Here is a 27,106-nt window from a genome sequence, read left to right as displayed (position 1 = left end):
TTTCAATGTTTTATATAAGTTCAATGTTCAGATTTTTATAGAACCTGAGTGAATAAAATGCAGAAGTAAATCACTACTATTTAAAGCAAACTGGCTTTTTACATATGTGACTTTTATTTTAATAAAGAAAGAAAGAAAGAAAAAGAAAAGAAATAGAAAATAGGCCAGTAGGTCCTCCCAGCACGTAGTCCTGCCTGAGGTGGGCAGGCCTCCTGGCACAGGCTGGGAGCGACTCTGCCCATGGCCAGCTCACCTGCTGGGGCAGCCCAGGAAAACCCTGGCTCTGTGCAATCATGAGAAACCAGACCAATCCGATCATTATGTAGCATCCAAGCATTGAAGGAACTATCAAATAGTAACAACTCAATGATTCTTTGTGGCTTATTTTTATTCTGAATCAATAACCTAGAAGTGAAGTTCACAGCCTATCAGGCCTTCTCCATCTACTTCCCCATGAACACCTACCGAAGGAAAAGGCAGCATGTGTTATGAGGGATCACTGCTTCTAAGAATAATCTGGAGGAGGCAGTCCTGAAACCCAAGTTCAGATGTGCTTAAATTAAGTACTGATCTGATTACTCAACTATGAAGAGGTCTTTTGAATGCACAATTCATTTTTAGCAAGTACAATGTATTGAGACCAACATTTTGATATTATAAAAGCAGGCTAAGTCACACGAATGTCTAAAAGTGGCTGAAAAACGAAGACTACATGCTTTTGCAGCCTAAGAATAAGCAGGGAGTGGAGCCAAACGTGAACATACATCTCAGCAGAAAGGTGATAAACAGAAAGCCAAGTAAATAATATGCCAAAGAGTGAAGAAACCCCACATTATGGCTCATACTAACTTTCAAACAGAGTGAAAAATTCATACTTTATAACGGTAAACACAAATGCAGTTAGGTGTGTAGATCACCTACACCTACACCCAAAGAACCCATCCAAAATATCAATTTGTTGATGAGAATCATAAAACTAATTTCATGTTAATTTTCTAATTTATGAGATAAAAAACATACAGTCCTTGATTCTGAAAAGGCCATTTAATATCTTATCCCATTTACTGGTCCTGGAAGGAGGGGAAAAGAGAAGGCATTTGGAATTGCATTAAAACAAAGTTTAGAACAATATAAAACAGGTGGAAAGAACAACCAAAGGCCAATAAATATTCAGTCTACATGAAACACAGGAAAATAGGAGAAAATACTGCAGGTACTCTGCTGTACCATGGAGAGACCCAGTAGCCATGATCACTTCCTAGATTACTCTTTGGATACTTAATTCAATTGGCCTTAATTGCTTATGAAGTGTGTGACACAATTAGGGAGGATTTGTCTTTAATTTAGCTCTGAAAGAAGCATGAATGGATGGAAACTCTAATCACAGACCACAGCAGATCATTAGAGCAATTAGGAACAAACTTTCCAGTCTTGCAAACCTTTCACACAAACCACCTGCTAGCCTTTGGAGCCAGGCTTCAGACTCGCAAAAACTTTGGGGTTCTTAAGGGCAAGTGAGAGCTCATTGAGGAAGGAAATAAAGTGGGAGTCTCTTTCAGATTTCTTTGATTCAAAAATGACAACAATGGTAAAGTGAGGTTCCGGGCGGGTTAAGAAGTAGGTGCTCTGAACTTTGTCATCATAGAAGTGGACCACCTTTTCCAAGCTGTTCAGTTCGGACATGCGGTCTGTCATGATCATGATGACATTAGGCCAGTGCATGACGGGCCTGTCGCTGGGCAGAGACACCACGGCTGGATACTGGTCCACTCCCTTAGGGGCCTCTCTGTAGGAATGGGGGTGGTGATAGCCGTGACCCTGAAAGCTCTCAGAACCTCGGTTGTCAAAGATTAAGGACACATTGGCAGCATCATACTTCCTGATGAAGCTGGAAATCTTTCCAAAAAAGTCTGGGTTGGCTTTCGCAGTCAACGTTTTCATTTCTGAAGCAGTCGTTTGTCGGCTCAGTGCCTCGTGAAAGTAAAAGCTAAACTTGGCAAGAAGCATGTTTTTGAGTTTCATCAGCCAGAGGAAAAGGTGTGGGGGCTGAACGGCCTTCTGAGACTGCCCTCCAAACAGATGTTTCTTGGTCTCCCGCTGCTTTTCAAAGATCTGGCCCCAAGTCTGCAGCTTGGTGTGAGCACTGTGCAAGTTCACCAGAGATGGGAGGAACTTCCACTCTGAGACCTGAGCCTGGGCCTTCAGGAGATGACTCAGGACGTCCACTTCCAGCTGGAAACTGCTTTCCAAAGGGCTGAGGATGGGGTGGTGAAATCTAGAGGGGAAGGGAAATTAATAGAAATAAGTGGAAATGTTACTCCACGTGGGCATTTCCTACCCTCAAAACAGCACACTGTGGCCAGACGAATAATATTACGTTGGGGGCAGGGAAAAGAAAGACTGAAGGGCTCCATGTCGATTCATTTATAAAGTTGTTCTGCGGCGTCTGGGTGGCTCAGTCAGTTAAGTGTCCGACTCTTGATCTCAGGTCAGCTCTTGATCTCAGGGTCATGAGCTCAAGCTCCATAGTAGGCCCCATGCCCAGTGTGGAGTATTAATTAATAATTTATTTATTTATTTAAAAAATAAAATATACTTAAAAATAAATAAAAAGTTGTTCTGACATAACTTCACCATCTCAGAATTATGTCAGCATCATATCCTCCTATGGAAACCGCCTGACGTTTAAACAAAAAATGAGAGTAGCGGCTAACTTCTTTTCAAATACAAAGAAATTAAATTAGCTGTACTTTTTTCCGAGCCTATTTTATTTATTCTGGGAATTGTATAACTAACATAATCAACAAAACAAGGCATCTTTTTTTCAAGATGTGGTCCTAAAGAGGCAGAGGTAAAAAAAAAAAAAAAGTCACTAAAACACCTCTTAAATGTGTATGTAACACACGTAAACTTATTTAACGTTCATAGTAACTCCACAAAGTATTATGGTAACTCCATAGTAACTCCATAAGGCAAGCCTTTATTCAATCCTAGCTCCCAAATTTTCTGCATATTTAATCGCAGTTAAAAAACAAAATGGGAGCTAAATAACAAAAATCTAACATTTCAACACTTATGTTTTAAATTGGATTACTACTCACTAAATTAACTCTATGACTCATGGATTGCTACCTCCTATTTGTAAAACATTTTTTCTAATTCGCTGGTAGCAGTAATATTGGGTAGCAGGAGGGGAACGGATGTGGAAGTGCCTCCCTTCCAGGGAGAGGGGGGAAAAGACCAAGTGCAGAGACCCTGAGGCAAGCGAGAGCAAGTTCTTTCTGATGTTTCAAGTCTCCTCTTCAGAGTCATTTCCTTAGAGATGTCTTCTCTGTTTGCCTCCAGACTAAGTCAGGTGACCCCAATCGTATCCGCTAGTTTCTTAATACCTGTCTTCCACTTGAGTAGCTTCATCACATAATTTGTCCGACAAACTGGGACATATGGTCACCTTTGCTTTGAGCTCCTCCCTGAGGAAAAGTAAAAGCTGCCTATTCCCTTCGCTCCTTTATCTCTAGAACATATGGCACATACTAGAGATTCAGGAGAGATTCAGGAAACATGGCAACCAACTATGTTAAGATTTGAATCCTACTTTCTGCCTCATTGATTCTGTTGTTTGTGATCGAAATGAAATTCTGTAACAATGGCTAAGGAGAGTCCTCCCTGTCTGGACCACTTAGAGCTTTCTTGCCTAGGCTGCTGCTTCTTGTGAGAAATGCCCGGGGAGTTTGAGTGTCTGCCTGGCCTGTGCACCCTCCTTCTCAAGGAGCCAATACCAGGCCCTTATACTCTTCCCAAAGACCCGAAGCATCTGCAAGTGACCCTATTTTAAATATGTGGGCAACATCTAGCATTTACTGATCATATCTTATGCCCCAGGCACCACAGGATTTGATTTACAGGTCTGAATCCATGTAAAGTACTTGTTTCACTGTCAACAAGACAGAATCTTCTCATATGGCTGTTTTGGCCCCTGCTGAAGCGGAAAATACTGGTTATGAATGAAAAAGTTAAGAAAAAAAACCATCACAAATATAGCTGGAGTTAAAAAATCCATTTAAACATTAATTAGAGGGATTATTAAACACTAATTAGAGAGCCCATACTAGGTTAGATATTATAAGATAGAAACTCATTATCATGTGATAAGGATATAGTTACTCACATGACCACACATTATTTTTTTTCTATTACCAGCATTTTACCTTCAATATCCTTCAAGAGAGGGAAGCTAAAACATGGGTGGAGGGTCTCAGTCTAATAATACATTCAAAGAATCAGAAAGATAGGGGTGCCTGGGTGGCTCAGTCAGTTAAGTGTCCACCTCTTGATTTCGGCTCAGGTCACGCTCTCAGGGTCGTGAGATGGAGCCTCACATCAGACTTCGTGCTCGGCAGGGAGTCTGCTTGAAGATTCTCTCCCTCTACTTGCTGTCTCTCGCACTCTCTGTCTCTCTAAAATAAATAAATAAATCTTAAAAAAAAGAATCAGAAAGATAAACTAGATTTCAAATCCTCTAGCTCATGCGCTTAATTAATTAACTTGGACTCTTCAGATATTACATGCTTTGAAATAAACATTAAGAAAGTCTAATACACATGCACACACACAACTTCACTATAGCATGGTTCACAATCTGTGAATGGTAAGAAATGCTCCTACCACCTTAGCGTTTAGGCTCTTTGACACTTAATGACCACAAAGCATCACAAGATTCTATAATGATGGGTATCAAGAAAATTTGCCAAGGAACTTGGAACACAGTAAGACTTTCAATAACAGGAAAACAGTATAAGATTGAAGAAAATTCTACCACAAATAACAATACTCTAAGTTATTTTTCTGCTTCATTGGAAATCATCATTTATATCCAACATTCTCCTTGAAAGAACATGAATTCTCTGTACAAATCTTCAGAAAGAATTCTGAGCAAGCTCTTCCATAAACATATACTAAAAATGTTTAAATGTTCAACATTTATTAGGATGAATGTGAATGTCGAAGCTATTTTTCATCCTTAAAAAGAGCTAAAAATTCATGTTAATGTTATTCTGCCAAGACTTTGCGATTAGCATTATGATGTATCATTTCCCCATTTCCATTCTGCTCTGTGCCTCATACCCATTTACAACTCACACTATAGGGGGATCTGTTAAATTGTTGTAATCCAAAAATACACACCTCAACTATGGCAGCAAGCTTGAAAGAGTCTGAATACAGAATAAATTGACAACTATTTGCAGAGAACATCTGCTCTAAAAAAAGCCAGAAGAAAGAGAGGGGGGTGGAGAGAGAGAGAGAGAGAACTCTCTCCTTCACAAATCCACATCAAGGAGTTCCTTCCAAAAGAAGTATCCAGGTCCCATTCATGTTAGAAGTCAGATTAAAACAATTAAAAACAAATCTGTAGCACAATGTGAATATACTAAATGCCACAGAATTATACTCTTAAAAATGATAAATTTTACGTTATGCATACTTTACCATAATAAAAAAAACTATCGTCTCTTCTCATTTAAAATTTTTACTAGTTTTTAGGGGCGCCTGGGTGGCTCAGTCATTAAGCGTCTGCCTTCCGCTCAGGTCATGATCCCAGGGTCCTGGGATCGAGTCCCACATTGGGCTCCCTGCTTGGTGGGAAGCCTGCTTCTCCCTCTCCCACTCCCCCTGCTTGTGTTCCTGCTCTCGCTATCTCTGTCTCTGTCAAATAAATTAAATCTTTTAAAAAATAAATAAATAAAAAAAATTTTTACTAGTTTTTAGATACAAATACATTGAAGATATAAAGATGCATTAGCCAAAGGTTTGCCTTATAGAGACTTCCCAAGGTAGGAGGTACTTATAATGGATACAAGTTGGAAGTAAACACATCTCTTATGAGAGGTACAAAATAAAATAAGATTTTAGAAAAGGAGCAATTTCTTTTGGTTGAAAGATTATGCAGGCCATAAGGCAGACAGAATTTGAATTGAGCCATGCAACTTCAAGAGCAGCTAAGATTCAGCCGTGTAAAGGTAAGGGCTTAAATTTCTGGCCCCATTCTTTTTTTTTTTTTTTTAAGATTTTATTCATTCATTTGAGACACAGAGATACAGAGAGAGAGAGCATGAACAGGGGGAGAGGCAGAGGGAGAAGCAGGCGCCCCTCTGAGCCAGGAGCCCCATATGGGGCTTGATCCCAGGACCCCGGGATCCTAACCCGAGCCGAAGGCAGCCACTTAACCAACTGACCCACCCAGGCGCCCCTTAAGTTGAATAAATTTGAGAAATATGTACAGGAAAGACTTCCTGATCCTCCTCTGAAGCAGGTCATAAAACCCTCAAGTGAGACGTGCCTTTCCCCCTACTCTAAGGAAGGGAGCATCCTTATCTCCAAACACAAGAGACACAGAGAGGAATCTGAAAGAACAGGCCTTTTGCTTCCCTGAGCTTTAGCTCAGACCCTTTTTCACCCTAGCACATTTTCCCACAACTCTTACATCTTCAAATGGACCCAGCTGAATTTTGTTTTTTAACAAAATCTACCATAAAAACACAGATTTAACAGCTTCTTTATTTTATGAAGGCTCCCCTGACATGTAAAACTTACATTAAATACACTGGTATGTTTTTCTCTTGGTAATTTGTCTTTTGTTAAAGGGCCCCCCGTTGAGAATTTAGAAGGGTAGAAGAAAAGGTATTTTTCCTCCCCTCCGAGTTCAAGGACATTCTAGGCAAAACAAATAATGAACCAAAGTAGGAAATGGCAAATACTTATGGGGAACACATTAGATTATGGATTGTTTTTTGGCTTCTGCTTAAAATCCTCAAAATTTTCTCTTTGAAGCTTCTTCCTTTTTACAAAGAGTTTGGGTACAATTTAAAGCATTTGATGGGCCTTAGATAAATTTGAAAAGATAGGCTGGGGCAAGATCACAGAAGGCCTTCAGCCCTCACTGTTAAGATTGAGATAAGCTGAATGCTAGAGTAGACTGTGTCCCATAGAAATGACACTATTGTTGGTTTTGCTTATGAAATTTTCAATGGGCAAAAATTCACCTTGTTGAACTCTACACACACAACTAACTGTTAATTTCACTTATCATCACAAATCTTTTCTTGAAGGAAAAAGGGCACAAGGCCTAAATAAATCACAGTTCTGCCCTTGGTGAGAATCCTGTCATCTGAAGCATTCAGATCAAAAAACTGTGCTCCCTAAAATGCAAACAGAAACTTCACTGTAACTCAATTTTTAAAAATGTCCTTTGGGGTGCCTGGCTGGCTCAGTCGGTGGAGAGTGCGACTCTTGGTCTCAGAGCTGTAAGTTTGAGCCTCACGTTGGGTGTAGAGATTACTTCAAAGTAAAATCTTTAAAAAAAAACAGAAAAGTTCTTTAAAATCTATCTGTAAAATCATGGTTAAAGGATATAAGTCACTTAATGGTATATTATTGCCACATGAGAGGAATTTTTTTTAAAGATTTATTTATTTATTTGAGAGAGAGAGAGCGCGTAAGCATGTGCCCCCACACAGTGGGGAGGGGCAGAGGGAGAGGAAGAGTCGTAAGCAGACTCATGCTGAGCGCAGAGCCTGATGTGGGCAGGGTCAATCTTAGAACCCGGTTGTGAGATCACAACCTGAGCTGAAACCAAGGGTCCTATGCTTAACTGACTGCGCCACCCTGGCGCCCCCAACAGAGGGATTTTTAAAAGCTGTCTGGAACGAATAAATACTTGCTCTGTTCTTTAAAAGAATTACTTCTTAAAATTATACTCCTGACTTAGGAGAGTAAATATTTTGCATTTATAACCCATCTTCCAGCTTTAACTATGAAATAGAAAAATTAACCAGAATCTTTTTTTTTTTTAAAGATTTTTTTTTTAATTTATTTATTTGACAGAGAGAGAGATAGTGAGAGAGGGAACACAAGCAGGGGGAGTGGGAGAGGAAGAAGCAGGCCTCCTGCAGAGCAGGGAGCCCGATGCGGGGCTCGATCCCAGGACCCTGGGATCATGACCTGAGCTGAAGGCAGACACTTAACGACTGAGCCACCCAGGCGCCCCCAGAATCTTCTTTTATGCCCACTGTACAAAAGAGGTATGTAAATTCAAAATGAATTCTACGGAATCAAAAAATGTTCCATTGATGCTTCCTTGGGGAAAAAAACCAAAACAAAACCCAAGTTCTACCTCTCCTCAAAAGTATTCAAGGCATAGTAGACATCCTGATCCTGTATGAGCTAAATTCATATTCTTCCTTCTAAGAGCACACAATAAAAACTTGTATGATTAATGTTAATTATTCAATTTGAAATGCAGCATCACAATGACTGTGGTTTGTAAGCAATAATTTACATTTGCTTAATAATGTAATAAGTTTGCCAAAAGAGGAAACCTTTAATACTGTTCTACTCTGAACACAACTGGCTTCCAAAGGACAAAAACAAAACATGCTTCCCATGAAAGCAGACTGGGCCCTGCAATAACTCACATAGAATCTGCATCTCACATCAGGGCCACAGGTCTAGACTCCACGTTATACGTCACGCTTGTTAATTTTTTAATACAAAAGCATTTCATCGTTTGAAAGATGAAAGATTCACACAATATTTTAGAAGCGTTCTGACAAGGATCGGATATACTGGGGCAAATAAATATTTCCTGAAAGATCAACTGGGTCCTTTGGGAAAAGGATTAACTCTTTCAATACAATAGAATACAAAATATGAATTACTTCTCTAAACACTGGAACCATGAAAGAAATGTTTGATATAGCACAGATGCCAAATCAAAAGGAAGAAGAAGAAGAGGAAGAAGAGGAAAAGAGGAAGAAGAAGAAGAGGAAGAGGAAGAAGAGGAGGAGGAGGAGGAGGAGGAAGAAGAGGAGAAAGGTCTACAGAAAAAAGGATATTATCCTGGCAAAAGGCAAAGTATGTTAATTTATACCTAAAATAATTCCACTTCCCCCCCAAAATCAACATATTATACAGAATTTCAACTTTTCAGAATTTTTTAACTAAGGAATTTATGTTCAAATTAACCCAAAGTTTCTAATTAAGATAATTTTTAGGGTTGGATGTATCTATAATCAGTAATTCCCTATTAATTAGATAAAGGCAGCATGGGTGGAAAATAGAGACAGATGAAAACACCTTGACCTTGGGTGATACTGCCCCCCTGGCTCCATCAGATTCCATCAGTGTCCACTCAGTACCTGGTACAGCCAAGTACCCTAAAAGCTTCAAGAATGAAAGCTGGGCTTTTGCAGGAAATGAAAGAAATCCTCAAAGGTCTGGGAAGTGGGATGTTTCAAAGAAGGTGCAAAAAGGATAGATCACAAATCTAATCAAATAAAAATGAAAATAGTTAAATAGTAATAATCATTCCTACGAGACATACACACGCACATGCATACACACACCGTTTAAGGTTCAATACCTAGTCTATCCCAGTGTTGGCACCTTTCTCTTATTTATCCAAACAATTTGTTCACGGAGACTATTTTCAATATCACAGGGAACTTTTAAAACATACAGGTTTCTGGGCACCCAATCGAGAATCACTAAATCTTACCCTCTCAGGGAAGAAGGGCAGGGCAGGGCAGGGGCAGGGGGCAAGTATGGTTCTTTCTTTTAAGCTTCCCAAATGGTTCAGCAAACCACTTTCACGTTAGCATTTGGGAATCACCACATGAGATCTCTTCCCTTTGAGAGTCGTATCTCCAATTGTATTTTTGCTTTTGGATTTCAAAAAATTATTTTATTTAAAAAAATGAGGAAGAAATAAAATAGTTCCAAACAGAAAATTTGTTAACGTAAAATTTGTTTAAAATGTGTATGTACAGACTATCTCTTAAGAATGATAGGAAGAACTTGCTAACAACATTCATTGCCTCTTAGGAAAGGAATTAAGTAGATAAAGAACGGGCACTTTTCACTATGTATTCTTTCATACTTTATAAATTTTGAGCCATATTAATGTATTACCTACTAAAACAGATAAAACAAAAATTTAGAATATATCATAAAAACAGAAAATACATGACAAAAATAACACAGAGGACATTTTGGAGACAACTGGGGAAATCTGAATACGGACTACTTACTGCTGATGATAGAAAAAAATCAGTGCTAAATTTCCTGAGTGAGAAAACTATGCTACAGTTTTGTATAGTTCTTAGAAGATACAATCTGAGTATTTGAGGGTAGACTGTCATGATGTTTGCATCTGACATCCAAACAATGCAAGGAGGGGGGGATAAAATTGTATACAGAGAGAGATAAAGCAAACATGACAACATTTTAATAATATGAGTCCAGGGGAAGGATGTTTGTGTGTTCATTGCACAGCTTTGTTTATTTCTTTTTTTTAATAATAGCTTTACTACTTAAATCATATACATAAAGTATACTCTTTTAAGGTATAGAATGCAATGGTTTTAGTATAGTCAGAGTTGTGCAACCATCACCGCTATCTAATTTTAGAACAGTCTCATGACCCCCCAAAAAGGAACCCCGTATCCATTAGCAGTCACTCCCCATTCTCACCTTCCCCCCTAGACCCTGACAATCATTTTCTGTGTCTGCAATTTGTAATCTATGTTCTGTGTTTATGACTTTGCCTATTCTGGACATTTCCTATAACTGGAATGATAACTATATGTGATCTTTTGTGACTGGTTTCTTTCACACAGCATAATTATTCAAGGTTCATGCATGTTGTAGCACGTATCAATACTTCATTCCTTCCTACAGCTGAATAATAACACGCAATGCTTCTCAAATTCCTTTCATATTGTTTTTTGGCTCAGGAAGCGAGCAATACATTATAACCAGGCTCATTTTTTTTCCAAGTAAAAGGAGCAATTTCCTTCAAATACAAGTTTTCCAGCTGATCAACATCTTTTTTTTTTTTAAATTAAATTGGCTACAAATAGCCTTTTGACTATTAAAAAAATTTAAGTATGCCCTCCTCAAAAGCACAGATGCCTGTCTCCACTAAGAAAGTTTAAAACAAAACCAGAACTATGCCACAGGCCCCGAAAGTGATTATGAAGAAGTTTCCAACACATGATAAGTAATGGTTACATCTGAGGACTAAGTGGATAACTCACCAAGGTGATTACTTTGAAAGGGACGTTTATTTGAATAATGGTTTGTAAAAAATATATATATATATATATATATATATTTTACATACAATTCTCCCCTTGTGTGAACTCTTTCATAAGCAGCAAAATCAGTTATAATACATCGTTTAAGGATACTTCATTGGTCTCTGGCTGTCGCTTGGAGAAGTGTCCACCCAGCGTGGTGTTAATGAGGCCCCGAGAAGGTACCTCATGTATACCTGCTGCTTAATTAATACGTACAAAATGTAGAGTGACGATTCCTCCCCTTCGCAGGCACGTCATCCTAGATCTTCTTCATAAGCGTGCGGGAGGGAGCCCGTGTGCGTGCGAGAGGCTGCAGCGTGTCCCTCCCGCCCTCCTCACCTACACTCACCTGGAGCTGTATTTCTTGAGGATGGTGTCCAAAAGGCCAACGAGCTCCTCAGCGTTGATGAACTTCTGCGGGCTGAGGGCGTACATCTTCTCGTAGAAGTCTGCGATCTCCATGCGGGCCTGAACGAAGAAGCAGAGCTGCTCTGACAGGTGGGAAAGGAGTTCCTCCACGTGCGGGGCGGTCCCGCCCAGGGCGCCGCGGCCAGTCACCACCTTCTTCAGCTCGTTGTGCAGGGACGTATAGATGGTTCGGATGGAATCCTTCCTGCTGAAGAAGGACTGGCCCCCTAAGAGGCAAATGACAGTAGCACGTGACAAGTAAGGGAGAGAAACCAGAAAGACAAAACACCTCCCAGCCTCCAAAAGGAAAGGAGTGGAGCCTGCCGAGCTCAGGGCGTTATTATCATCTACCATATTCTCTGACTCCTACGATTGGAATTTAAATATTTTGTGATTCATAATTTCACTGAGGAATAAGAAATGAATGCCTGGTGCAACTCATTAGTGCAGCAGCAGACCTCTGTATGATTTCCTTAGCCAGGCATCGATTCTCCCCTACCCCATTTCAATGAGGATTCACATTTCTTTCAGAGGATAATTGACCTAGATGGTAGTATCAGCCTGGATCTAAATAGCCCTTCTTCCCCATACATATATTTAAAACAAAAGAGAATACCCGATTGAAAAACACTGTTGTTATTCCTGATAAATCAGAAAATTTTATTTCTGCATTAGAGTTGCATTTTCCTTTGAATCTTATCTTTTAAGCCATACCAGAAAATGGAAAATATACATATATATATTTCCCTTACACAAGAACACAGACTACTGGGATCCCAGGGGAAAAAAGGAAATCTGTAGGGGCGCCTGGGTGGCTCAGTTGTTAAGCGTTTGCCTTCGGCTCAGGTCAGGATCCCAGGGTCCTGGGATCGACCCCCGCATCGGGCTCCCTGCTCAGCGGGAAGCCTGCTTCTCCCTCTCCCGCTCCCCCTGCTTGTGTTCCCTCCCTCGCTGTCTCTCTCTGTGTCAAATAAATAAAGTCTTAAAAAAAAAAAAAAAAGGAAATCTGTAGTACTTTTTTTTTTTAAAGTAAGCTCTACGCCCAACATGGGGCTTGAACTCACAACCCTGAGATCAAGAGTCACACGCTCCTCCAAATGAGCCAGCCAGGCACCCAGAAACTGTTAGTACTCTTGACAAGGTTGACACTATAGGTTATAACAAAATAAGCACCACGCTGTGAATGAGTAAGAGCAGGAAGCAATTATAAATAACTGTTGCTGTAACACAGGGGTTCCAAAGGAAATCAGCAAAAAAAAAAAAAAAAAAAAAAGACCAGGGGCGCCTGGCTGGCTCAGTTGGTAGAGCATGTGACTCTTGATCTCAGGCTCATGAGTTCAAAACCATGTTGGGGAGGGACCCTACTTAAAAAAAAAAAAAAAAAAAAGACCAAATACATCCCTTTCAACAGTTAAAAAGGATCAAGTGGCATAGACATCATTTCCTTACTCTGTATTAATACATGATCAACTCTATTTCTAATAATTATAGAGCCAGCTTCGTAGATGTTTTCTTAAGCAATTCTGCACCCCACTAAATAAAGGGTCACAGGCAAGACATTAGGAGAATGAGAAGAAACAGGGCAGGTTTAAAACAGTAATTCTTAGAAATATATAAAAACCTCAGAGGTGGATGACAGTTTAAATTTTCTATTGATATACACAGAATGCTTTCATGAATAAACTGATTACTATTCTAAACACATCAATTGGGAGTGAAAATTATTTATCAAGGCATTTGTAAAATATCCTTTTAAGAAATGAATGTTAGATCCTTTCCTACTACTGTGACCACCTTGTCCCAGTCTACCCAGGACTTTCTAGGTTTTGGCACCGAAAGCCTGGCTTCTTGGAAAACCAGACTTAGTCCCACGTCCTGGGAACCCCCCTGGCCCTGGGCAAACCTAGAAGATTGGTCACCCTACTTACTCCACAAACTATCATTACTTAAAAATGTTTTCTTCAATATAATGCCTAAACAAAGTAACTAGCATTCAAATCATTTCTCCTACTAATAGCAGCAGAAACCATGTGGTGCAGTTGGATTGACCCCAGCATTCACATCCCACCCAGGATTGTACCCTGAAGGGTTTGCCCTCCCTTCCCTGCCTATCTTCAGTCTAACCTTGCAGATTTGGTGAAGTAACAGTATGGAATAAATAGACCTCTGTGTCCAAGTTTAGGGAAAAAAATCTCTTAGGTTAGGTAGGTAACAAGAGTACCATGCAAAATCTATGGGGCGCCTGGTTGGCTCAGTCAGTGGAGGGTGCGACTCTTGATCTCGGGGTTGTAGTTCAAGCCCCACACTGGGTGTACATATTACTTAAAAATAAAACCCTAAAAAAAAAAAAAACCTAAAAGCTCTGGAAGTCTGACCGACTTAGTTCCAAATTCCAGCTTCTGAACTTATAAGCCGTGTGATGTGCCAATGACACAGCCACTTTGAGCCTTAGTTGTTGTTTTTAACATGAAACTAGTAATAGAGCTAAGAAGACAAAATGAAATGCCATTTTGTATGTAATGTGCCTGGAGCAAAGTGCATATTCCACAACACTAATCCCTTTCCCTTCCATTTATAACTGATGTAAGAAAATTCTAAATACTACCTAATTGGACTTCTAAAACCCTATGGTAAATTGGGAGCTTCATGTACTATAAAAAAGAATAACTACCTATTTGACAGATAGCTAGGTGACCTCAACTGTGTACTCACTGCTGCTGTTAACAGGGTGGCCTTGGTGACAATTTTAAATCTGGGTGAAAAAGGAATACCTTTCTTCATCAGATTACCCTTATCTAAGGGAATGGAAACACCACATAAATACAAAGAATACCCTGAAAAGCTTATCAATAAACATCAATCACTAGTATGTTTAGTGACACTAACATACTAGTCAAGTGACACTAGAAGGAAGGGAGAGACCACTAATGCATTTCTTTTAAACAGGTCTCTTTTCTCAAAGCTCTCAGGAGCACAATCCTACTTGTTGACTACCCTGGTTAGGAATATCCAGTGGGGACTGGCCTTCCTTCTTACTGGGAAACAAAGAAGCAGAGACACGAGACATCTTCCTCTTTACAAGTTTTTGGATTTACAAAATATGATTATTTTGAATTATTTCCAGAAGTTTCTGTGTATTGAATCCTCATTATTTCTCAAGATTTCAACAGTCCATCTCACATGATAAAATTTCAAGTAATAAGTATATTAAAGGAATATGTAAGATGTCTGAGTATTTTATCCGACAACTTCTTGTTAATGATAATTTATAAACATTGGTTCTCAAGTTAAGTCATTTTCTACCATGCTAAATTCTAGCAACCAGAGGTTGCGGAAACTCTCCAGTGATGAAACAAAAGGGAGAAAGTATGACCTAAAATCCTCCAAAGGCATTGAGATGGCATATTTTTATCACTGGTCCTTCCCCAAACAGGTATATTCTCCCCTCAGAGGAAAGAGAAAGCTCCAAGGTAAGGGGTCCACCCAAAGTTTTTCAGAACTGAGCCAATACAGGAACAGAAGTCTCCCTGTCAGGTCTGTCCTTTGACTCAAGTGTTTGCCCACACGTGCATCTATAATCAGGATTCACTGCCAAGGTCTCTGATAAAACACCAGTCACAAGAGTGAGGTCAAAAAGACTCACTTTTTTGGACCATGTTTTAAATGTTTAAAAATACACATAAAACTTTTTGTTTTGCTTTAAAAAAAAATACATTCTAATTAGCAAAGTATTTGAAGAACATGGGAATGTCTTAAGTGGCAACACAAAAATTTTTCCACAAGGTTTTAAGAAAAAAAATCACAAAGTCATAAGCATGTTGATATCACAAACATTCCGGGATCAAAAAACTGTAGGATGCAAAGTTAAAATTTAAAATCTGGGGGCGCCTGGGTGGCTCAGTCGTTGAGCGTCTGCCTTCGGCTCGGGTCAGGTCCCAGGGTCCTGGGATTGAGTCCCGCATCGGGCTCCCTGCTCCGTGGGAAGCCTGCTTCTCCCTCTCCCTCTGGCCCTCCCCCTGCTTGTGTTCCCTCTCTCACTGTGTCTCTCTGTGTCAAATAAATAAATAAAAATCTTAAAAAAAAAAAATTTAAATCTGGAAACTACGGGGTGCCTGGGTGGCTCAGATGGTTGGGCGTCTGCCTTCAGCTCAGGTCATGATCCCTGGGTCCTGGGATCGAGCCCCACGTCTGGGTCCTGGGTCGGCGGGGAGCCTGCTTCTCCCTCTCCCTCTGCCTCTCCCCCTGCTCATGCTCTCTCTCTCTCTCTGTCTCGAATGATAAATAAAATCTTTAAAAAAAATAAAAATAAAATAAAATCTGGAACCTACATTTACTATACATGTGAATAAGTTAATGAGGCATTAAAGTTAAACATGCCAATTCTCAGAACATTCACTCAGAAGTCACAGATCACCTGGGAGCCTGAACCATGCCTGGGCATGTTTCATAGTGTAAACTGCTCCTGGATCAATTTCAAGGTGCAGCCTTCAGGCTCATCCATGCAAGCTGGGGGTCCACGCAGAACTAATCACTTTACATAATAAGGGCCATTGCACAGAACCCAAGGCAGAGACAGTGATGATCTCACACGTGCTCTTACACACAAGGCAGCCAGTTCTGTTTACCTAAAACCAGACACATACAACTTAAACTAGAGTAACAGATTTTTAAACTGGGGTCCATCAGTAGCCTTTAGGAAATCCAACTGAAGCATCTCCAATTAAATGCAAAATTGTATTACACATATATTTTCCATATAAGTCCATGGGTTTCATCAAATTCTCATAGATGAGCTTAAAGAAATTAAGAATCATGGCACTGGGATCAATCACCATTCTTCATGAGGTGGGGGAATCTAGAAACAACTAAAACTGCCAGAAAATTACCCACCTTCATTTTATAGCCAGAATCCTCCCCATTTCCAAATACAGCTGGCCCCTGAATAATGCCAGGGGGTGGTGGAGGGGGTGTTGGGGAGCTGACCTCCCCCAACACAGTCAAAAATCCGAATATAGCTTTTGACTCCCCCAAGACTTAATCACTAATAGCCTATTGTCGACTGGAGGCCTTACTGATAACATAAACAGTAGATTAACATGTATGCCATATGTTATGTGTATTATATATTGTATTCTTATAGTAAAGTAAGCTAGAGAAAAGAAAATGTTAAGATAATCATGAAGGATGAGAAAATACATTTACTGTACTGTACTGTATTTATCAGAAAAAATCCATCTATTAGTGGACCCATGCAGTTCAAACCCCTATTGTTCAAGGGTCACCTGTATATACAAAGTATTTTTAAATTATAATACATACACCAATTTTTTTTTATAAATCATCTGGATAAAAACACAATCTGACAGTTCAAAGCCAGGTATTCTGGTTTGAGACCTCTCACCTACCCATAAAAATGCACATAGACAATTTGCTAATCTACAGAAAGGGAAATAATAACACTGCCACAGCACTTGCAAATTTGTGAGAAGTGCCACTGTAAAAAAGGGTGGAAAAAATACACAAGGTGATTCTATCTGAGCAATTTTGCCAGTAAGTCAACGTACTAAACAAGTTATTATTTGAACAGCTAAGGCAAAAGTTAAAGATCTTGGAAAGCCCTGCCCTTTGGGCGTTTACTGAAGGCAGTATGTACATGGCCACCTTCAGGCAACATAAAGAAACTGGGGGCTAAAAATCAAAATGGAATCTGCACTCAATTTTACCTTTCTATTCTTTATTGCATGTATGTGTTGTTCATTCATACCAGACCCTGTGCTTCTGATAATTAAAGGGTCTAAAAATAGGCCAAAATACTAACTTTGAAAGCTCTGGGATTCATATTGATTGTTGGTAATTGTAAGTAGTAATACTTTATATGCATAGCCCTTGGCTTTCACATATTTTATTTCCTTCTGATCTACTCATTAATTGTTTCTACTAGTGAAAATCGGTTGAATCAGCTCTTGCATCTTATTTTCAGGGGCAAGATTTAAGATGGAATGATAAGAGTGTTTACCATTTTCCCCTTAAGTCCCCTCTTGCTAGTGTTAGGCATATTTCTTGCCTTTCCTGTCCAGTATTCATTTATTTCCTCATCCATTAAATATTTATTGACGGCCTAAGAAGGGGTAGGACTCCATCTGTAACTCGCAGGGGCCTTAACTTCAAAAGCCAGACAAAAGTGTTCATTAATTCTAACTAGGTTGTATTGCCAAGTTTTGCTCCTCTGGCCACAGTGTCATTTGTCAGAAAAGCGAAGACATACAGTTTGCTTAACTTTTCATTTATGGCACCAATCCATGCACTGAGCAAAATGGATACACCCATCGGTTTGAGACACAGCCCTAAAAAGAGCATCCACCCCGGCGGCCAATCTATCAACAGCAGAGGCCGGTGGGCGGGGTTTGTGGAAGCCGAGGGGAGGAAGGGAACGGTGGGAGGAGATCTGGGAGTGCCAAGTTGAGCCTGAGGGTAGGAGTGAGACAGGAACCCAAGCCACTGCCGATCGGGGAATACACCCCCTTTCCTTCCTCCTGAAAGGGCACGGGGGGCGGGGCGGAGGTACCTAGTTTTTGCCCCAGGTAGGTGAGGCTGTGATAGACCTTCTCGGCCGCGGCCAGGTGGGCCAAGGCCGCCAGCAGCGACAGCCAGTTGCCCCCCGCGCTCTTGTTGGCCTCTCGTTCCTTGTCCACATTGTCCTTGGCCTTGTCGTAAGAGAAGATACCCAGGTGAGAGAAGAACGTCTCCAGCACCGCCTGTTCCACCGGAACCGGGGCGGCCAGCGGGATAGACTCCCCCATGCGAGCTGCGACCCAGCTCCACCCACGTGGCTCTCCTCTCCCTCGCACTTCCGGGTTCTCAGGGAACGTGCGCACCAGCGTGCGTGCGCGTGACCGCCGCAAGCGACGGGCTCGTGAGCGCGCTGCTGCCTGGACCGCGCCTGGGCCTTAGAGGACACCGGTAAGGGCCAAGGAAGGAGGGAAGTGGCCCGTCTTCAGCTCCTGAGCAGCTTCGGCTCTTCCGTTCCCGCAGCGCTGACTATTCGGACCTTTGGGGCAGAACGCAAGACGGTCAACCCGCTGCTCCGCAGACCTGACTGCGCTCTGAGGTGAGCTGAGAGGCCCCTCCCTGTGAGACTGCGTCAGTGCTGGTGACGTCACGCTCACATGACGTCAGTAGTTCTTGCTCTGACATCTAGCCTGGGCGGGCCTATGCTTGCCTTGGGCTTGCCTTGGGCCTGCCGGGCGCTGAGCGGTGAGGCTAGTGGCTGGAACTGTGTTCTCTCACAAGGACTCAGTTCTCACAGCTTTTAAACTACTGCCAAGTAAGTAGATTATAGTACCTGGTACTGATAAAGGTTTATATCTTATCCCCATGTCTGATTTTCACCCAATTACGCACTTTGCATCTATTCGCACCTGTATCCTGTGCAAGGCATCTCAGATTCGCGCTAAGGAAACAGCTTCCAAGCAGAGCTCGTCAGCTTGCCCATACTACCCAGACTACTTTAGGCTTCCTTAAAAAGTTCTCCGAAGAAGGATAAATTAATGTAACTCCGGTTAAAGGTTCTGAATTGATGCACTCTGTCATTCAAATTAATTACAAATTCCTTTCACATTTAAGAAGCACCACCATAAACCCAGCTCATAGGTATGCCCACTATGAGACTCTGCCCACTACTTGCTCAGTTAGTTTTTTTCCTTTCTCCTTCCTTGCGCATGATTATTTTACTCTAGTCATACTATTTAATCACGTATGTTCACATGTCTCTTTGCCCTAAGTGGCGAACTCCCTAAGGCAGAATCTAGGGTTCACTCACCTTTATAATCTTTTCATAATGGATAGCACAACGGTATTTGTTGAAATGAGGAAACTGTTTTCATTTTTTTGTCAAACCAGACCTGTTTGGCCGTCACTACCTTTTAATGCAAATCCTATAATCTAATTTTAATGAATATATAGTACACCTGTTTCCTGCTCTCAAAAGTATAATTGGATAAAATCAACCCTGTTAACTGTGATACAAAGGAGAATTTTATATGTTATGAAGGTGAAAAGGGAGGCAGCATTCATATCTTTTTGGAAGAATCAGGGAGGCTTCCAGGAGGAGAATGTGATGGTTTTTAATGAATGAGTAGAAGTTAGTAATCAAAAAAAAAGGTAGTACAGGGGCACCTGGGTGGCTTAGTCCCGGTTAAGCCATTCTTGGTTTCGGCTCAGGTCATGATCTCGGGGTTGTGAGATCAAGCCCCACAGTGGGCTCTGCGCTCAGCAGGGTGTCTGCTGGAGATTCTCTCTCCCTCTGCCCCCTCCCCGCTCCCTCATAAATAAATAAATCTAAAAAAAAAAAAAGCGTAGTACTAACATTAAACCAACAGACAATGAAAAAGGGTTATAAAGCTCATAAACATACCCAAGTAATGTAAGAATTACTAAGATAATAAAGGTGGCATCATAAATCAATGGGGAAAGAAAAACTTAATAGTGAAGGAGACATGATTATGGGGGGAAAAAAACTCCTATGTCCTGCCACAAAAAATAACTACATGGGTAAAAAACAAAACCTTAAACAAACTAGAAAACAAATGCAAGTGAAAATTTAATTGATCTAGGGATAGGAAAGAGCCTTTGAATTATAAAACAGTTGGAAGAAATTACAAAGGAAGAGATTGACTTGACTATAAAAATGTCAGAAAAACACAATGACAACATTGTAACATATGTCAGACAGAACTTTAATGTGCTTAACATTTTAAGATCTAGTAATCATAGAAATGCAGATTAAACTTCTATTTTTCACCTATCAGGTTTTTTTGAAAATTTTAAGTGCTGGTAGGTAAACATCTGCAGTGAGTTTGTTCTTGAACATTGCAGATGCAGTGTAACTTGGTATGACCTTTCTGGAAAACATTTAGCAATGTACGTTAAGGTTAAATGAGAGTATATATGTACAGTGTCTAGAACTCTAAGACAAGTTCATGTTTAGTAAGTATTAGTAGTGTCTATCATTATTTTTACTATTGTTTTTATTATCAATAGCATTATCATACCTTTTGATCAGCAGAGCGCCTAGAATAATACCTTGAACTTAGTGGATGTTCATTAAATATTTGATTGGCTAATTCTCCTTGTCATGTAAGAATTTTATAGGAAAAGCCCCTCCCCCTGCCCCTGCCCCTCCCCCCGCTCACATGCACACCCTCTCTCTCTCTAAAATAAATAAATAAAATCTGACGCACCTGGGTGGCACAGTCAGTTAAGCATCCAACTCGGCTTTGGCTCAGGTCGTGATCTTGGGATCATGGAATCTGAACCCTGCAAGGGACTCTGCTCAGTGCAAAGTCAGCTTGAGACTCTCTCTCCCTCCCCCCCCCAAATAAATAAGTAAAATCTTTTAAAAAATAAAAGAAAATTTTTAAAAGAATTTTATAGGAAAAGATACAGAGTTAATGACATGTCAGCCTGTTAAAACATTAAAGTTGTAAAGCAAGAAGTTATCTTGAATGATCATATGGTTCAACCTATAAGCAGGATACTTTGTACAGTAGTAAAAAAATGTTTGTTATTGATGATATGTTAGCTATCTTTTACTGCATATCAAATAGCCCTAAAACTACACACCAAGGGCACTAGGTGGGTTCAGTCAATAGAGCATGTGACTTTTGATCTTGGGGTGCTGAGTTCAAGCCCCACGTTGGGGTAGAATTTACTTTAAAAAAAAGTATTTGAGGGGGCGCCTGGGTGGCTCATCGTGAAGTGTCTGCCTTCGGCTTGGGTCGTGATCCCAGGGTCCTGGGATTGAGCCCCGCATCGGGCTCCCTGCTCAGCAGGAGGCCTGCTTCTCCCTCTCCCCTCCTCCTGCATGTATTCCCTCTCTCACTGTCTCTCTCTCTCTGTCAAATAAATAAAATCTTTAAAAAAAAAAAAAAAGTATTTGGGGGGGTGCCTGGGTGGCTCAGTTGGCTAAGCGTCTGCCTTCAGCTCAGGTCATGATCTCAGGGTCCTGGGATTGAGCCCCACGTCTGGCTCTGTGTTCAGCGGGGAGTCTGCTTCTCCCTCTCCCTTTGCCCCTCCCTCTGCTCATGTACATGTACTCTCTCTCTCTCTCTCAAATAAATAAATAAGATCTTTAAAAAGAAAGTATTTGGGGAGCCTGGCTGGCTCAGTCAGTGGAGCATACAACTCTTCATTTCAAGCATCATGAGTTTGAGCCCCCCTTTGGGGTTGGAGATTACTTTAAAAAAAACAAACTTAGTGGCTTAAAACAACAGAAGTCGTGTATTATTTCTCAATTTCTGAGTCAGGAATTCAGGCGGGGTTCAATTGGGCATTTCTGTTTCAGTCTCATGAGGTTGCAGTCAGATGTAGGCTCGGGCTGTGGTCGTCTGAAGACTTATTTGGAGCTGGAGAATCCACTTCCAAGGTGGTTCCCTCCCATGTCTGGCAAGTTGGCTTAGTCTGTTGGCCACATGGGCTTTTCCACAGAACAGCTTGAATATTCCCACAGCATGGCAACTGGCTTATTCTGGAGCAAGTAATCGATCTGAAAGACCGAAGCAGAAGCTGCAGTGCCTTTTATGACACAATCTTGGAACTCACACATCACGTCAGCCATATTCAGGGCCAGCCTTGATTGAATTTGGGCAGGAGAGTAATGAAGGGCATGTGCTGGGAAGTAAAGATCAGTAGAGGCTGTCCTGGAGGCTGGCTACCACAGATGAGGATGACATTTTCAGCTGGAGCATTGTCTGTCTTCTTAAAAATGTCTAAGGATGGAAGCCCTTACATGTTCCTTTATAATATTGCTCAAGAAGTTGTTTCTTGGGGGCATCTGGCTGGCTCAGTCGGAAGAGCATGTGACTCTTGATCTCAGGGTTGTAAGTTGGAGACCCTCGTCAGGTGTAGAGATCACTTAAAAAATAAAATCTTAAGGGTCGCCTGGATGGCTCAGTCAGTTAAGTGTCTTCCTTCGGCTCAGGTCATGATCCTGTAGCCCTGGGATCGAGCCTTGCATCATCGTCGTCGTCGTCGTCGTCGTCGTCGTCGTCGTCGTCGTCGTCATCATCATCATCATCATCATCGGGCTCCCTGCTCAGCAGGGAGTCTGCTTCTCCCTCTTGCTCTGCCCCTCCCTGCTCCTCATGCTCTCTCTCTCTCTCTCAAATAAATAAAATCTTTTTAAAAAAGTATCTTGGGGCACCTGGGTGGCTCAGTCAGTTGAGCATCTGCCTTCGGCTCAGGTCATAGTCCCGGGGTCCTGGGATCGAGCCCCACGTCAGGCTCTTGGCTCAGTGGGGAGTCTGCTTCTCCCTCTCCCTCTGCCTGCCCCTCTCCCTGCTTGTGCTCTCTCTCTCTCTCTCTCTATCTCTGTGTCTCAAATGAATAAATAAAATCTTCAAAAAAAAAAGTATCTTAATTTCAGCCATGATCTCTCCTATTAAGTCTAGAAAAACAATTCTGTTCAAGACAATTAATTTGATACTGCTCTTCACAACTTCTTTGAAAATTTCCCTAGTGACAGTACCAGTGACAAAACCATTTTAGTGGGGCACCTGGGTGGCTCAGTCATTAAGCGTCTGCCTTCACCTCAGGTCATGATCCCAGGGTCCTGGGATCCAGCCCCGCATCGGGCTCCCTGCTTGGTGGGAAGCCTGCTTCTCCCTCTCCCACTCCCCCTGCTTGTGTTCCCTCCCTCGCTGTCTCTCTCTGTCAAATAAATAAAATCTTAAAAAAAAAAACCAACATTTTAGTGATAACAACCCATTTTGGGGGCAAAAGAACATTAACAACAGGGCAAGGTAGCGATTCGTTCATTTATTCAAGCATCCATTCTTGTCATTTATCTGATAAAACAGTGGACTAAATTTTACGTGTGGTCGATAGACACATACAGTAACATATACCAGCAATAATTTTACAACTTAATGATTATGCCAGTTAATTATTGCCCAGATTTTATATTATTTGGGCTCACTTCCCTTTTGCTGTTCTATTTTCTTGACATAATATTGACATAATAATAAAGCTCATTGATTTAGCACTTACTTTGTGCCAGGTGCTTTACATCTCACTAATCTTCCAACAAACCTTCAGAGGTGTAGTTATCACCCTTTGATTGTGGAGTAATTAAGTAATGTGTCCAAAGTACACACAGTAACTGACAGGGCTGGGATGCAAACCAAGATCTGTGTCTCTTTCCTTCCGCGAGCCTGGATTATGTTAGTGACTTATCCCCATACATATGCCTCCCACCTGAGAGGTAAGAGACTTCCACATTGTTATTCAGGCATTTTCAAAATTGTTTCTGTAGGTATCTCCCTTACTGTATTGACAGTATGGTTGAAAGGTATGATTTCAGTGAGAAGTCTTTTTCCGTTTACCAAGAGGAACCAGATGTTTGATATGGAACAACCTCCTTCATTTTCTTTTCAGAATATTTACTAAAAAATACCAGACAATTAGTGATACATTATACAGCTCTTTAGCACCTAACTTTCAACTAAATTACCTTCCTTGTTGTATGTAAAAAAAAAAAAAGTCTGACCAGGGACACCTGGCTGTCTCAGTTGGAAAAGCATGCAACTCTTGATCTCAGGGTTGTGAGTTCGAGCCCCACATTGGGTGGAGAGATTACTTAAAAAAAAAAAAAAAAGTCTGACAAAAAAAAACACCACCCCACACACAAAAAAGTACATGCGACCTTTTGTTACAATTAAATCTTCCCATTTTGTTTTTCTGCATATCTATATATAATACGATTTTGAAATCAAGATTAGGAGATTATACAGGGTGATGAGTTGAGAAACTAATCCAAGCTTAAAGAGAGAAAGAATATTTCAGATCTTTTCTCTAAATAACCATTGACTAGTATTGGTATAGCACTGCATTGTCCCAATATTTGGTAGCCATTAGCAATATGTTGCTATTTACATTTAAATGAATTGAAACTAAATAAAATTTGGAATTTGGTTCTTCATTTGCATTAGCCACATTTTAAATGCTCAGTAACCACCCATGGCTCGTGGCTACCATACTGGATGGCACTGATACCAAAATTTCCATCATTATAAAAAGTTCAATGGGACAATGGTGGAAAGAAGCAATATAAAGAATTTCATGGATGAAACAAAATAAGCCAAAATGAACGGCAAGGTCTATTATTATTTTAATCCTATTTCATACTTTATTCTTGACAATATTCACATTTGTGCTTTCTCTTTATCATGTTTTATATGTATATATTTCTAAATAAAAAATAATTGTAACTAAATTTATTGAGTACTTAAATGCATTCCAGGAATTGTGCTAAGTGCTTCATGTGAATTAACTCATAAATACTATATTTGTTGTGGAAAATTTGGAAAACATAAAAAAAAGAGAGAGAGAGAGAAAACCAACCTTAATCCCCAAACCCAGAGATAATCGTTGTTGACATTTCTGGTGGATGCTGTAGTGTGCTGCCCAGATCCCAAGATATTAGCTGCCAGGAGTGTTGGCTGCTGATGACTCACAGTTGCATTTCTCTCCAAAATTGCCTTCTGTGAAGGAAGCTGCCTCATCCTAGGTCATGTTCACTCCCTTGGGGCAGCTCAAATCCAATGACTGGTCAGTTGTGGAGGTACAAGGCACAGTCCCTCAATTATAACAATCTGGGACATTCGGCTTTAGAATTTCCCATGGGACCAGTTAAAGCCTCTGTGGCAAGTGCCCTGCAGTTCACCTTCCTCTGCCCAATCCTGCTTCCCTCATAGGTGCTGTTCCTGAGAGGACTCATGAGTAAACTACCTGCATGCAAATCCCTGCCTCAGAGTCTGTTTCCTAGAAAACCCAACCTAAGTCATTATTTTCAGAACATGAGTTCCGGTTTTTTTTCTTTTTGCAGATGTCTGTGTCAGTTTTTAAAATCTGTCTAAACTTTTTTCACCCCAACAAATTTGATGTTTTCTTACCTATTGTTTTATATTTTAATTTTTTAGTTGATAACATTTTTATGAATAATTTTGCATACACCTAAGTATCTTTCTGTACAATTTTTTTGTTTTTTTTTTTTTAAAGCTTTTATCCATTTATTTGACAGAGGGAGAGAGAGAACACAAGCAGGGGGAGCGGGAGAGGGAGAAGCAGGCTCCCCACCGAGCAGGGAGCCCAACGCAGGGCTTGATCCCAGGACCCCGGGGATCATGACCTGAGCCAAAGGCAGACGCTTAACGACTGAACCACCCAGGTGCCCCTAAGTTTTATTTATTTAAATAACCTCTATACAACGTGGGGCTCAAACTCACGACCCCAAGATCAAGAGTCACAAGCTCTTCCGACTGAGCCAGCCAGGCGCCCGTCTGTACCACAATTTTTAACAGCCATGTGGAATTCATATGGCACATCATAGTCAGTTAATCTTGTATTTGCAGATATTTTGGTGTTTCCTGGTTTTCACTGTGGCAGACCCTAGAACTCAGCAGGCCAACACCCATTCCCAATTTTCCTCCTACTTGCCTGCCTTTAGGATAGGAAAACCAAATATTCCCATATATTTTGTTTTCCTCATCTTACTTACACCTAGGGCTGGTATCAGTTCCAACCATCAGGAAGTAAGCTGAAGATTACTGAGGTTGAGGCGGAAGTTCCAGGAAAGGGAGGTATACATGTATTGCCTTCCAAATAAAATGGGACAGCCAAAATTGGTACCATTTCTTGCTTATTCTTTCTGCTTTGTGAGCAGTGAGACGTCTAGGGTTGTAGTAGCCATCTTTCATCCATGAGGGAAAAGTCAAGAAAATTCAAGGCTTTTGACCTTGAGAAAATTGAGCATTTAAACCAATGCCAGCAACGACCTATCTTTGGATTTCTTGTTATGATGAGAAAGATAACTTTTTTTTTAACCTACTTGTGTTTGGATTTTCTGTTACTTACAGCTAAAATCATTTATAAACGTCACTGTTCCTGACATTCATGATAGAAGTAATGCAGTGATGAACATTGTGGGTAAATACTTGAATAGCAACAACTTAACATAAAAATCAGGAAGAGAATTAGGACCCTGCGTTTACAACGTTTCTTCTCCTTGACCATATGCAGCTCTGTCCTTAACCTTCCCACTTTCTTTTTGTGAAGACCAGAAAAATAGCATACATAGACTTCCTAAATTTTTCCAAAAGACAACAGTATTTGGGAGAGGAAATAGACCTTTTGTACACCAGAAACTTATCTCTTCAAATAGGATATTTTAGCAAATACACTATGCCATGGTGTTCACATCCACTAATACAGAATCAGCAAGGTTTTTTGGAGCAAGTATTATGTGAACTGGAGTGTATTTTAGACTAAGTCATGAATTAACTCTCCATATATTTGAGTGGAAATCATTAATATCTTTAGAGTTAGGATATTTTATCCTCTCAGAATAAACATGGAGAATCAAAGAAGCTGAACTAAACTACCATTTGAAGTAAAAAGAGCAGTGTTAAATTGCAAAATAGATATCGAAATTGTGTTTGATTTCAGCTTTCTAGTGTCAGGCACTTGACAGTGCAAAACCTGAATCCGGTGAGTCTATTTCCATGACT

The 27,106-nt window shown here is 40.6% G+C and overlaps 1 protein-coding gene and 1 long non-coding RNA gene across 3 annotated transcripts in view; one reads left to right on the top strand and one right to left on the bottom strand.

Moving 5' to 3' along the window:
• Positions 1-1,029: 1,029 nt before the first annotated feature.
• On the bottom strand, positions 1,030-18,355 carry CUNH12orf66 (chromosome unknown C12orf66 homolog). The gene is made up of 3 exons (XM_032420211.1): positions 18,109-18,355; positions 11,485-11,770; positions 1,030-2,275 (listed from the first exon to the last, which is right to left on the bottom strand). Exons 1-3 carry the CDS (start codon positions 18,341-18,343, stop codon positions 1,459-1,461), a joined length of 1,338 nt encoding a protein of 445 aa, XP_032276102.1. The 5' UTR covers positions 18,344-18,355; the 3' UTR covers positions 1,030-1,458.
• A 221-nt stretch (positions 18,356-18,576) lies between these two features.
• LOC116642141 overlaps positions 18,577-27,106 on the top strand; it is a 96,471-nt gene continuing 87,941 nt past the window's right edge. For both annotated transcript variants that reach the window (XR_004301317.1, XR_004301316.1), the window contains exon 1: positions 18,577-18,651. This is a non-coding gene — a long non-coding RNA (uncharacterized LOC116642141). The remainder of the gene's footprint in view (positions 18,652-27,106) is intronic.

The sequence above is a fragment of the Phoca vitulina genome, unplaced genomic scaffold, assembly GCF_004348235.1.
Source record: "Phoca vitulina isolate PV1807 unplaced genomic scaffold, GSC_HSeal_1.0 scaffold23, whole genome shotgun sequence".
NCBI lineage: Eukaryota > Metazoa > Chordata > Mammalia > Carnivora > Phocidae > Phoca > Phoca vitulina.
Note: the sequence above shows the minus strand (reverse complement) of the source record. Positions and strands in the feature narration are given on the sequence as shown.

Excerpts from the sequence above, each read along its gene's own strand:
- CUNH12orf66 (XM_032420211.1), bottom strand. The coding sequence starts at position 18,343 with ATGGGGGAGTCTATCCCGCTGGCCGCCCCGGTTCCGGTGGAACAGGCG. Across the intron at positions 11,771-18,108 it reads CTACCTGGGGCAAAAACTAG|GGGGCCAGTCCTTCTTCAGC; the intron begins GTACCTCCGCCC and ends TTTGCCTCTTAG. Across the intron at positions 2,276-11,484 it reads CTCAAGAAATACAGCTCCAG|ATTTCACCACCCCATCCTCA; the intron begins GTGAGTGTAGGT and ends CTTCCCCTCTAG.